At 49.4% G+C, this 14,035-nt stretch overlaps 1 protein-coding gene across 1 annotated transcript; it reads right to left on the bottom strand.

Moving 5' to 3' along the window:
• Nucleotides 1–15: 15 nt before the first annotated feature.
• Nucleotides 16–2,663, bottom strand: LOC142072389 (uncharacterized). The gene is made up of 2 exons (XM_075129046.1): nt 2,438–2,663; nt 16–1,293 (listed from the first exon to the last, which is right to left on the bottom strand). Exon 2 carries the CDS (start codon nt 1,291–1,293, stop codon nt 16–18), a length of 1,278 nt encoding a protein of 425 aa, XP_074985147.1. The 5' UTR covers nt 2,438–2,663.
• Nucleotides 2,664–14,035: the final 11,372 nt, after the last annotated feature.

The following is a 14,035-nucleotide window of genomic DNA, read 5'->3' as shown; positions in this document are numbered from 1 at the left end:
ATGATTGCCAAAAGCTCATAGCCCCCGCACTTTGGACAACCTTCCTTCCACTTCAGACCATGCCGTGTAGTCCTCCACCCCCTCCACCCCTTCCCCACCCAATCCCACTCCCTTCCGCCACCTCTGCTGCCCTCCTGCCCCCCTGCCCAGCCCCCTCCCCTCTCCTCCCAGTAGGCCCCATTCCTGGCCCCCCCTCTCATCCTCCAGTTCCCTGTCCACCTCTCCCCAGCCCTTCTGTTCCCCATTCACCCCTATCCTGGCATCCCCCACACACTCCCCACACTCCCAGGGCCCCCTCAGCACCCTGCCTTCCCCCATCCCCCTCTCTTCCCACCCTTCACAGCACCTCAGGTGTTCCCCCTCTAGGGCCCGCTCCCCCTCCTGTCTCCCACGGCAACAGGTGGCCAAGGCTACCCACACGCCCCCATAGGTCAGGCAGACCAGGATGCTGAAGCAGGCCGTGAGGGCCAAGATGACCAGCGCCATGTGCTTGTCGGCCTGGCCCCGCACGGTGCACTCGAGGACGCTGGGGCAGGCCAGGGGGCCGGGGAAGCAGGGGAAGGAAGGCCCTGACACCATGGGCAGCTGCCAGGCCAGCAAGGCCCACAGGAATCCGACCTCAGTGGCCAGCAGCACGGCGATGCACACGGTGATGACGCTGGCATACCAGGCTGGCTGGGCGGCCATGTCGGGTCCTGCCGGGGAGCCGGTCACACCACTGACCCCAACTGTGTTGGCTCTGGCAGCCACATTGGTCGCGCCAACCAGCCTGGGGTTGGCGGCCATGTTGGAGTCTCCCATCAGCCGGGCCCCGGCAGCCACGTTGGATTTAGTGGCTCTGTTGGATTGCCCTCCCCTCTTGGGTCTGGCGGCCACATGCGATTCTCCCGCCAACCTGTGCTCAGTGGCCCTGTGGCATGTGGCCGATTCAGCGACCTTCTGCCCCCCCTTGGCGTGAGGATCCTTTTTGGGGTACAGCATTCTGATGATGGTGATGGGGAGCAGGGCGATGAGGAAGGAGAAGCCCCAGGTGGGCAGGACGGGTGCCAGGAAGTGGCGGTTGTAGCAGACCGAGGTGCAGAAGCGCCGGGTCTCCTCATCCTGGCCGGGACTCCAGGCACACGCTATATCCTGCTGCGCGCTCTCCCACGGCGCACTGGCGAAGTACATGGCCAGCAGGCGCAGGCCCAGCAGGAAGAACCAGTGCTCCAGGCCCTGCCATTGCACAGCCCCCGACAGCGCCGACAGCACCGGGTGCAGCAGGCCCACCAGCGTGGAGACGATGACCAACATCTGCCGGGAGACAGGCGTGACATGGAGTGACACGGGGGACAAGGAGGGGACGGGAACACAACCCGCATGCCACCTGCAGCAGAGCTAGCTCCCGGGCTTTCATTCCTTTGGCTTCTGTCTGTCTGTCTGTCTGTCTGTCCCAGGGCTGGGCTCCGCTGAGACCTGACGCCGGCAGAGCTGCAAACCCCTGAGTGGTGTAATTAAGCCGACCTAACCCCCGGTGTAAACAGCGCGAGGTCAATGGCAGAAATCTTCTCTCCGCCTGGCTGCCGCCTCTCGGGGAGGGGGATTCACGAGGTCCACGGGGGAACCCTCCCGTGGGCGCAAGTCACGTAAACCCGGAGGAGCTACAGCTGTGACACTCCTGCCTTTCCAGACAAGCCCTCGGAGCCCGAGATTCTAAGGCCAGGAGGCCCATTGGGGTCACCTAGTCTGACTCCTGTGTGCCACAGGCCAGAGAACAGCCCTGAATTAATACCCATTTAAACTTCCTTTCTCTCCTTCTCCTTCCCTTCTTCTCTTCATTTCGCCTTCTTCTTCCTTTCATCCTTTGTTACATTCATTCTTCCCATTATTGTAATCGTTACTTATTATGGCCACACCTACAGACCTGGACCAAGTTCAGGGCCCTGATGGCTCCAGGTGCTGCACTGATTTTCCCTCCCTCGACAGAGGTCTGGCCCAGCATTGTGCTGAGCACTGTGCAGACACCCCCCCACCCCCCTCAGGCCAAGATCAGGGTCCCCGTCTCCTTGGGCACTGCACAGACAAACCCTCCACCCCCTCAGGCCAAGATCAGGGTCCCCGTCTCCCCGGGCCCTGTGCAGACACCCCCCCACCCCCCTCAGGCCAAGATCAGGGTCCCCGTCTCCCCGGGCCCTGCGCAGACACCCCTCCACCCCCCTCAGGCCAAGATCAGGGTCCCCGTCTCCCCGGGCCCTGTGCAGACACCCCTCCACCCCCCTCAGGCCAAGATCAGGGTCCCCGTCTCCCCGGGCCCTGTGCAGATGCACAGTGAGTGGCAGTCCCTGCCCCCAAGAACCCCCAGTGTTTCTTTCTCATTCCCCCGTACTTTCTGTCTCAGCTCAGCCCAGCTTCCAGTACCATTCCCATCCCCCCGCACGACACCCCATTTCCCTGATACCTTTGTCTGAGATTCTCTCCTCTCTCACTCTCTGTGACTCTTTTCTCTCCTTCGTCCTGGGATCCTCTATCTCTCTGGGCTATGGGATCCAGACCCGAGGGTGGGGGGAGCTACAATTCTACCCTCAGGACCAGCGTACATCGAGTCAAACAGTCAGAGAAGGGAAAGCTGCAGACTGAGGGAAATTCCAGAGCTATCATCAAACCATCAACATCTTCCCACACACACAGCTCCCCGCCCTTTCCCAGATCAGCTGGCAAAGGGATTATCTGCTCCACCTATTCTGGGAGGGATCGCTGCTCCAATCCACTAGACCCCACTCCCCTCCCACAACCAGGGATAGAACCCAGGAGTCCTGGCTCCCAGCCCCCTCTGCTCTAACCCCCCAGACCTCACTGCCCTCTCAGAGGCGGGGAGGGAACCCAGGCATCCTGGCTCCCAGCCCCCTCCGCTGTAACCCACTAGGACCCACTCCCCTCCCAGAGCTGGGGATAGAAAATGTTAAGTGTAATTATGAACAAATAGGAAAAAAACATACCTATGTTTCTATTGACAGAGCAAAGCGAGGCTGTACACTCAATTCAATGGCTTTTCTCTGCCTCACCCAAGGGGTGGCCACATCTCAATGTAGTGGGAGGATTTTATGTTTGTATTTTGTATAATTTAAAATAAAAAATAAAGACTAATAATATAGTATGTATTAAATATACTGGTGTATGATTTGACCATATCCTGCCAGCCACCCTTTCTGAAAGCAGAAAGGAACGGGCCTAATGGGCCGTTGGTAGAGATGCATCAGCCAGAATCTGTGTCTGTGCTGATTTCAAGGCAGTAACAGACATTTTAGGGTCCCCACTTAGTTGTAGGGGGAGGGATACCTCAGTCATTTAAGCATTGGCTGCTAAACCCAGGGTTGTGAGTTCAGTCCTTGAGGGGGCCATTTAGGGATCTGGGCCAAAAATTGGGGGTTGGTCCTGCTTTGAGCAGGGGGTTGGACTAGATGACCTCCTAAGGTCCCTTCCAACCCTGAAATTCTATAAATGCAATGGTTGTTTTTTTCTTGCATTGCAATTTGATGTTCCTGTTCCAATGTTCTGTGTAAATCAATTCTGTTTTGTGTGTGAATGAGGAATGAGTGTGTTAAAAAATAAGTGTGAAGGCCATTGCTGAACCAGGTGTTCTAGGGAGGAACTGAAGACAGACAAAAGGGCACCAGGAAGTTGCAACACACTCCTATTGAAATGTCAGAGGAGGGCAGATTGATGACTATAAAGATGAGACAGGCACCTATCAATGGGGACAAAAGAGCTGTGACCAAAAACAGCATGGGATAACTCCCCGAAAATGTAGGTCTCCTTTGGGGTGGAGAAGTTATCTCTTGAGCCAGATGAACACAAAATGGAGGGATCTCCCAGGACTTTATATAGTTCCCCTCTTGTGGGTGGACACCCCTCCCTCCCCCTGTGTAGAATCCCAGCTACAAGATGGAGTTTCGGAGTCACATGGGCAAGTCACATGTCTGTGCGTGACTCAGAACTTTACAGGTGGCAGCCATTGCTCACATGCTACCTTGAACGTCCCCTGGTAGACATCTTATGTGGATTGGAGTCTTCCAAGATTCCATTATCTGTTAGGTGTTTCTTGATTGGGCATTTAACTTCCAAATTCCTTTCTTAAGAAGCTGACCAAATGCCTTACTAAGGCTACTTAAGATCAAACAAGTACACAACCAATATTCATAACTTCGAATACAAAAATGATACATGCATACAAATAGGATGAATAGATTCAGTAGATCGTAACCTTTGCAGAGATATCCTACATGGCATATGTAGCATAAAACATATTCCAGTTATGTCATATATACATTCATAAGCATATTTCCATACAGCATTATGGGGTGCACCATCCCAGATCCCACATGGGGACTGCAAAGCCAGGGACGGGTGACACTCCCACAGTACCACTGGCAGGGTATGCAGAGCCACCTCCAGGGAGCCCTGTAGTGAGTAGGCTCCACAGAAAGTAACACCCAAAGGACCCAGAGTGAGTGTACACTGCAGCCCTCTGATTGGTCAACCACACTCTTTAAAGCAGGAAGGTGCCTCAGGAAGTTGTCTGGGTAACTACACAGATGTCTGGCCTGCTCTCACTCCAGACCTCACCTTGTCTCCTGATCTCCAGTCTCTGACCCCATCCTGAGTGTGACCCTGATTCTTGCTTTTGAGCCTGGCTCTGGTGATTCCTCTGACCCCGCTCACCGACTACCGTCCTTGACATATAGACCCCAGCCCAGCAGTGACCACTAGGCCAGACCACCCATGCCCCGGTCCCTTACAATGGGGAACAAACTTTGATAATGCACTCTTCAATTGAGCAAACAAATGTGTGTCCAGATCCAACAGCTGGAGGTCAGAGCTAGACAAATTCAGACTGGAAATAAGGCACAAAGTTTTAACAGTGAGGGGAACTAACCATTGGAATTGTTACCAGATGCCCCTGTTACTTTGGGGTACACTCATTTATTAGGGTTACTCTTCTTGGGGGCAGGGGTTCTGTAATTCTATCAACGTGCTGCTTGTGTCCCTTGTGTTCTCATACGGAGCTCTGCTTCTCCCTGCTGCACGTCCCCTCCCAATGGAGCTGTCCTGCAGGGCCTCGGTTTCCCAGGACTGGGTTCCTCCAGCCCCAGAACCAGATAAACACACACACACACACACTAACAGAGCAAGTCTGAGCGGACTGGGTCAATCAGCACTCTCAAGCTTATCTGTCCCTGTACTCAATGGGCTGGGTTAAGCAGCATTTTCAGCTACCCCCCACCTTATATGCCACATGTTTAACATGTCCCTATCCCACTTTCAAGTCACAATTGCACAGGTAGTAACCCACTTGATGAGCAAACCCCACAGGATTTTTGGGCACTGCAGGGATCTTTAGCTTAGGGACGAGGAGCCTTGCTGCAAAGTAAATGGGGGAAGCTGAAAACAAAAAAGAGTAAAGTTCAGAGAGAGAGAGAGAAGCAACCAGCTTAACCATAAAAGTTATTTATTGAATAATAGTGATAACTACCCAAGGAGAGCCCAAACCAATATAACGTACATTAGTAAAGGTTAATATCTGAGGTAGAAAGGAAAACGGGGGGGGGGGGAAGAGGGGGATCTCTCCCACTCCATGAGGCTTGAACTGGTCGGGGTTCCCAGGTGATGGTGGAAGCTCCTGAGGGCAGGAGACAGGCGGAGCCCCCGGCATGATCAGTCAGGAGAAGATGGCGTCCCAGTGGAACTGATACGGAGTTTGGATCCAGGCATCAGAACACTGACTGGAGGGTGAGTAGAGGTTTTTGTAGAGAAAATACAATGGTTCAAGGGAGAACACTAGATTTTTTTATAGGTAAACTGATGACTTAAAGATTTTCTTTAGGCTAGACAATAGGAGCTGATCACTTTTGGCTCTGGGTGGTGTTTTCTTCCAGGGAGCTCACAATGCAACTAGGCTGCTTCAGTATTTTGGACATCAATCAAGGATTCATTACTAGAATTGGTCTGATAATTGCTGAGCTAGGTGTGTGCAGGAGTAGGTTCATTAACATCTGGAGCAGGGATTCCCATGATGCAGTGCGTCCCTGCTTTTCTGGTCTCAGAGTTCAGTGCGGTTCTCTGTTCTTCATTCTTTATGCTAATCCCTTTCCCAGCTTTCATGCAGATGAGGCTAGGGGAGTTGTCTCTGTTCTGCCTTGTATGCTAATGGAGATGTCTTAATCTTGTCACCCTTGCCAGGAAGGGTCTAGGTGTGTCTTCCGACACCCTTTACTGCTCTCTGCAAGTCTTTTCTCTGATCTGTTTTGGTTCAAGCAGAGACTGGGAGTGGGGGGGTATCTTTCATAAGTCAGAGAGGCTAGATACTGTGCCCTGGTTCTCCAAAAACACAGAGCTGACTGGTATTAGAATTACCTACCAGCGGGGGTGGTGGATATTTCATCACTGGCCATTTTTAAATCTAGAGTGGATGTGTTCTAAAAGCTCTAGTTCCAAGAGGAATTAATTCAGGGTAGTCCTGTGGCCTCGGTTATACAGGAGGTCATATGAATTAGTCATAGGGGTCCCATCTTCCTTAAAACTTATGTATCAGGCTGTACTGGGGGCTAGGATATTCACTTCCACATGTTACCCCAAAAACAGGTTTTGGGGTGCCCCCAGAATAGCCAACCTAGTGTCCCCTTAATCTGTTCTCCCTTTGGAAAGGGGCGGCAGAGTGGATAAGGAATACTTGGAAGACATGGATACACCCCTCTGATAAATGATTGTCACATGCAGTACCCTTTCCAAAACAGGGCACCTTTTTATTGATACAAGTGTGATGCTGTATGGAATATATGAGACACTTTATTATGATATTATTGATAGCAATATTATAAAATGGCAATGAATCTTACCAGATATGCCCTCTAAGGTATCAGTGGAAAAGTTATAATTTGCTAAATAGGATAATCATGTTTATAGCTACATATCATCTTGGTATTGTGAGTTATAACTATGTGTGGTATATCTGTATGTCCAACTTGTGCTGTGTATCTGGGTGACAGCCCCAGACAGATTGGCATAAGCACTATCCAGCCTGCTTGATGGCCTATCAAAGGCAATCAGCTGCACAATGAACCCATTGAGAGAAGCCATGCTTACACCTATGAGTCAGCAGGACATGTAGGGACACACCTATGGACAGGGGACTCCAAGAGCTTTTCCATGCCCATGTGCTGTGAGTTTGTGTTTGGGACAGAGGATGTACAAGACACATGGCAAAGGATATAAAAAGGCAGCTGCATCATGTCCAGTTTGTTTTAATCCTGCTTCTTACCTCTGGAGGAACTTTTCTACAAATTAAAGCACTAAATAAAGGACTGAATGACCCTTCCAAGCTTTGGATGTCTTCTAGGGGAACTTTCAAGCCAGCAAACTCATCAGTACTGTTAAGAACCTGATCTATGGATTCGAAGTCTTAGGTATGTATCTGAGTGCTTTTTCATTTAACAACTTTCTTCTTGTTCTTTTATTTTCTAAGAAACCTTTAGTTTTACAGACTAAAGGACTGGCCGGCAGGTTGGTATTTTGGGTAAGATCCAAACTAATATTGACCTGGCAATATGGCTGGCCGTAGGGTCGCAAGAACATTTTGTAGCATGAGCAGAGTTTTTAGATAACTTCTCACTGCACTGGACCTAGGTGCTGGTTGGGAGCCAGAGACCTGGAATGCAGTAAAAGGGGCTGGGTGGTTGCTTTTTTCTGCTTCTCGAAGCAGAACACAACAAGTAACAACTCTGGAGACAATAATAATCTAAACACAAATCCCTTACAACAAGGTAGATACTTCAAGCCACATTGCCTTACCCTGTTTGAAATGATACTAAGTGATGCGCCCTGCTTATGGTGATGAGTTGTTCACGGGGCGGTGACAGCGGTGCATAGCTGTTCATTAAGTGTCACACATCGAAATCCCTCTCACAGCCCCCCCCACACACACACACACGTAACACTTCATGACCTGTCAAAGTTTGACTCAGACTCACAATTTATCAGACCACTCTGTTTTATTAGCAAAGCTGCTCTGCTAATACATTTAGAAGTGAGCCCCCCCGAGTGGGGCTTGTGTCTTTTAATTTATACAGTTTTTTGGAGAACAAGTTACAGAGAAGTTACAGACAAAAGAAGAAAAAGATATTAGTCACCACCCTTCGAGATCCCTGAGACCAGTCACGTATCTTCAATTACCTGCCACCCTTAACAATCTCCTTTAACAGCTTCCAGTTAACTTAACTAATTGCCCTTCACCCCTTCCATTCTGATGCCTGCTTCTTAGACGTGCTGGCTCTATCTTAATTGCTTCTCCATTCAAAAGCTAACTGTCCCTAAGTGTGCTCCCTCAGATACTTTGTAACATGTTTTGGCATGCCCTCTCATATACAATGTATCCAGCATGTCCCCTTATACAACGTTATACTTATACAATGTTATACTTCCACAGACCCCAGGCACACACAGAGACCCGCTAACACTACACTGTCCTGTGTCCGCACTACAGCGCTAACCGACAGGCTCACTCAGTCTGCTGCCTGCTCCACTCCCGCCCCGTCTCCCCGGCGGTGCCACCCACAAACCCCCCAGTCTGTCTGCTCCCCCGCACTGCCCCTGCCCAACTCCACAGCCCCGCACCCGCCGACCCCCCACGGCCAGACACTCGCTTTTATACCTTCCCTCCAACCCATCTTCACACACGTGACAGCATCCGGCTTCTTCACCTTCTGTTGGCAAACTGCCCGTTCTATCTTTAGACTTGTTTACATGCTATTCGCTCACAGTCATACGTCAATCACTGTTGTTTAGCACCTCTCTGTCCCACCAGTGCTCCTAGGTGACCTTTAGCCTACGTCCTGCTGACCAAACCGTGTTACGATTTGTTTGCACTCGGGGTAGTCTATTATTTTTTGTCAAGGTCCAAATTTCTTGGTCAACGTATAGTCAACGTCCAGACTCCAGAGAAAACTTAAAAAACAAAAATCCAACAATATTGAGTAAATAAAAAAATGTCAGAGTCCCTTCAAAAAGCCTCTTGCAGTCTAGATTTGGCCCACAGTCCACCTATCATAACTCTCGTTAGGGACATTCCTGAGGTGGGGGGGCTTTATCGGCAGCAGAACATTCTCTCTAATTTTTTTTAATTTTAGTGGTGAACTCCCTGAGTTTCACCCAAGGCTTGTTTAATATGTGGGGAGTTGAGCAGGTCTCAGGCCTGCAATTCACCTCCATGATGACGATTTCACCAGAGCAGTCATCATTGCCACAGGATACCCCTGCTGCATTACTAGGGTGTGCTTCCCGGGTACGGTCGGCAACAGTTTCAGTTAATCTCGCACGTAGATTATTGTGCTGCACTTCAATGGGAATTTGGTTCTCAATGCGTTTTATGCATCACAAATGGTCTTGCAGCATAGGGTGCTGTCCCAGGGTCCCTGAGCGATGCTCAGGAACTGCTCCCTACAAAGCCAGGCAGGACTCTGGGGAAGTCTCCTCTCTGGGAGCAGCCTGTCTGCAGGACACACAGCTCACCCGGCTCCACCTTCCTGGGTCTGACCTCGGAGCCTTTAGCCTCCTCTGCCCCTCCGTGTGCTTCCCACAGCGAGTCTGCGTGGGCAGGGTCCTGGGGAAGCCAGAGGGTCTTGCCCCCCGACTCCGCAGTCAGACGTGACTCTCAGCCAGCCAGTAAAACAGAAGGTTTATTAGACAACAGGAACATGGTCTAAAACAGAGTTTGTACGTGCAGAGAACAGGACCCCTCAGCTGGGTCCATTTTGGGGGGCAGTGAGCCAGACAACCACGTCTGCCCTTCACTCCATGTCCCAGCCAGCCCCAAACTGAAAACTCCCTCCAGCCCCTCCTCCTCTGGGCTTTGTTCCTTTCCCGGGCCAGGAGGTCACCTGATTCCTTTGTTCTCTGACCCTTTAGCTCTCACCTTGCAGGGCGGGAAGGGCCAGGCCATCAGTTGCCAGGAAACAGGGTGTTGGCCATTGTCTGTGTCCAGACCCCTGCACACACCTGCCCTCTAGGGCTCTGCAACGATCATACACCCTTACCCCACCCCCTAGAGACTTAAGAACTGCCTAGGGGAAACTGAAGCACCCCCACACTATTCAGAGGAAACATTAAGAACAGTCCCGCTTTGTCACAGGTGAATTAGCAATTGTTGAACCAAACTTATATTCATACCTCCATTCACAGGTCTTATATCATTAAATACATGGACATTATACTGCAAATATTTTACAATCCAAAGGGGTACATCATATTTAAAATCACAACCCTTAACTTTACTAACATTTACAAAAACATTTATTAAATATGTTATAAAATACATTTCATTATTATTTACAATAATTTCCAGACACTGAGTTTTTACACGTACACCGCCTTTGCCTGCGTAAATTATGGAGAATTTTGGTTTTGCAAACCCATTAAACATGCACCTTCGATTGCCCTTGGGTTTTGTGTGAAAGCACTCACTCCTTATTTGCAAATTTTGCTTCTTACATATGTATCCTGAATCTTTATAAGCTATACATTGGGATACATCTATGGTTTTTTATCATTCGTATATTTGGTGTGCCCATGCGTGGTAACCCACTGAATGCATTGCTAAATTTTTTGTTACCTGAATCCCTATAGATAGTATTGGGTATATATTGATGGTACGGCTAGTGTAGACAGTTATAACATACGCTTGAATAGCCATTTGATTACCTTTTTTTTTTTCTTCAGTGACATTTTCCCACAGTAATTTTTTAATTTCTAAGGGCAGTCTTTCTTGCATATCCTTTTGAATTACTTGAAAAACCAAATTGCTGGCTCATTTTTTGAGCTTGTGTACATGCCAGGGCCAGGGATATATTATCCTGTATTGCTTGTGTATTCTTTGTTAGTATCAACAAATTATTTTCCTCTTGTTTATGCCATATGGGCTCTATTTCAGATATAAGGCTTTCTTCCATCCTCATTTTTGATAAAGACCCATAAATGGGTTTTCCCAATTTCCAGATATGAGCTGCGTTTATACTGAATTCTTTGTAAGGTCAAATTACTGAGGCATGCTTTGTTCTCAGCCAAAAACTTAGCCCATACTTTGTGGAACACTTTAGTGATCCCAGGGTTTGGTCTATGTGTTAACTTCCCATTAATGTTTTTCAAAGAGCACTTACTCTGGCATTCAGCCATGAAGGCTGTGAGGTGTTGTACCTCAGTTTCCCTTTGTGCACAGCAGCTCAATCTTGTCATGGTTTTTCTGCAGTGGAAAGCTTTAGAAATGTGTCTATGTATTAGCTGTGAAACCTTAAGGTTTTTAGGCTTTTTAAAATAAAGTGTGTTCTTGTTGAACCAAACAGCATAATTTTCAGGTCAGCTTGTCCAATATCCCTTTTGAACCTTTGTAGCTTTTTCTTGACCTTAGCGTCTTCCTTATCATAGGTTTTTAGTTTAACCACTTCCTTGGGGTTTTGGTATTTTAGGGATCACCCTGTGGCTTCCATTAGCATAATAAACTTTTTCCCTTCCTTTTCTGGAGGGCCAAAATCTGAGCTCTTTTGCTTAACGGAATCCACTGACTGGCTGGGTGTGTCCTTTTTGCTAACAGGTACAGGCAAGTCTGTTTCCTCACAGTCAGTCAGGTAATTTGCATCAACACAGACACGAGCTTGTTTACTAGTTTTCAGATCCTCAGGCTTTACCAATTCCAAGGCTGGACTCTGTCTATCCATTTCCACTAGCATGTTCGACTCAAGGTTCCTTTGTCCATCCATTACCGACCTCTGCTTCCACATGGAATCAGAGGTCAAGGCCACTAAGAGACTACAAGACAGATCCAAAATACCTAGAGATGAGAGTTTACCTGCCCTCCCCTGTTTTCCTGTCCTCCTGCTCTGCAGATTCTGCTGTCCAGTCATCCCTCTGAACCTGAGATACAGATTGTTTACTCAAAGAACCAACATGGAGACAGTCCTGTCCTGACAACATTGTCTCCCCGACAAGCTCGTTAAGCTTATAGGGCTGTTTAAATTCCCTAACAATTTTTATTCCATTTGAAACTGTAACGATGCGTGACTCACCCCTGCAGTGCCTCCTTCTGGTTTCTCAGGGAATTAGCTCTTCTAGCCTCTGAAGCACCCTCTGCAGGTCAGTGTCCCACTTGCCACTGGCCCCCATGTCCCTCCCAGACCCCGGTGCCCCTTTTACCCAGGGTGCTACCCCCTGGCAGAACCCCCACAGTCTCTGGGTCTCCCCCTCCCTGGGGAACCCCCACCCACTATCCCCACCTCACCTCAGTCTTTGGCTACTGCCAGTCACCATTGAGCCGCACGCTGGGGCAGACTGCGGTGTATAAGCCAATCATCACAGGCAAGTGGGGTTTGGACCTGCTGCCTCTGCCTACCCGTGGGCTGCCCTCTGCAACCCCAGTACCCTTTTTGGCCTTCCACTAGGCCTGCAGCCTGGGGAGTTTCCAGGCTGGAGCTCCCCAGGCCTTCCCCAGCGCTGCTCCACCTCAGGTACCCAGGTACACTCCCCAGCAGCCAGGCCCATCTCCCTCCACAGATGGAGGAGACTCTGTCTTGCTTCCGGCCCACTGCCCTCTTATAAGGGCCAGCTGAGCCCTGATTGGGGTGTGGCCACAGCTGGGCCTGCTTCCCCCAGTCAGCCTGGGAACTGCTTGCTCCCATCCACAGCCCTCTGCTGGGCTAGTTTAAGCCCTTCAGGGCCGGAGTGGGTGACCCCCCCGGACAGAAATCTTTTCAAAACTATCCACACAGGGTCTTTCTAAGGCAAAGTCAGTGGATCGGTACACCTCAGAAAGACGCTCGCAGTTAGGATCTGGAACAAGTCGCCCAAACAAACTGTTGTTTTCTCTATATAGTGACCCACCCTGAGTTAACTCAATCAGATCACTTCCACACCCACCACTTGCAGCAAACTGCTTGCAAAAACTACCCCAAAGACTTTTCTCTTCAGGAATCTTTCTAAGCAACAACCCAGTTTTCACAGAAATTCTGCCCGTACCCTTTTCACCTAAAGGCTTGCTGTAAAGGAACATTTTCCTGAGCAACAACAGACTCTTCCTGGGTCTCTCTTAAATCCAGAATCACCTCTGCCCCATCACGAGGATTTTCACAAACCCCCCTTTCAGGTAAACTGCTAGACTTCTTAGTCACAAGATTAGAAGCATTCTCTTCCTCATTACAAGATTCCACACTGTCAGTGAGTAACATGGTCAAATCACCTTCGTGCTTTCCTTGTGCCCTGGCTATGATATCACCCTGGTCAGACAAGGTTGTCATATCTTTCCCCAGTAACATACTAGCAACAGGCAAAATAGAAGTAGCAGAATTGCTTGGTCTCTGGGAGCTATTTATGACATCAACTGGATGCAACCTAGTTACAATGTCACCATCCCTAGCAGACACAAATTCAGGACCACTTCCTTCCTGGGCTTTCGTTGTATCCAGAATCAGCTCTGGGTCAACTGACAAATTATTAACCATCATAGGCTGACAGTCTTCTTCCGTCTGCTTTACAGTCAGAAAAGAGCTGGAGAAACATTCCCCTTTAACAGACAAACAGCTTGGGATATCCTTTCCCTTGTCCCAGCACACATGGCTATTCACAGACAACTGCTTGGAGATTGGGGTAGCTCCCTTCATGGGCAAGTCATTACCCCGAACAGACACAAGAACGTTTCCTTCCCTGTCACAATTCTCCACACTGCTAACAGGTAAGGTGTAGGGATACTCACATTCCCCTAACCTTGCCTTCCCACACTGCTGATTAGACAAAGCCATCAGCTCACAAGGCTGCCTAGGCTCATCTAAACTTTCTTTGCCTTCCCCTCCCTTAACAGATAAACTGCTATTTTCCACCAATAGTGTCTTTTTACACTGAGTTACTTTTAGCACATCACTTTTACCTGGGTCAGGCTTACTTCCCCAAACTTTACCAGCCAGCAATTTATCACTCACTAAGACTGTCCCCCTTCCTTTCTCGGTTCGGGCTTTAACCTGGTCAC

Source organism: Caretta caretta, chromosome 6 (genome assembly GCF_965140235.1).
Source record: "Caretta caretta isolate rCarCar2 chromosome 6, rCarCar1.hap1, whole genome shotgun sequence".
Taxonomy (NCBI): Eukaryota; Metazoa; Chordata; order Testudines; family Cheloniidae; genus Caretta; species Caretta caretta.
The sequence above is the reverse complement of the archived record's forward strand: the minus strand, read 5'-3'. Positions and strand labels throughout refer to the sequence as shown.

Coding starts and splice junctions, on each gene's coding strand:
- LOC142072389 (XM_075129046.1), bottom strand. CDS start 1,293: ATGTTGGTCATCGTCTCCACGCTGGTGGGCCTGCTGCACCCGGTGCTG.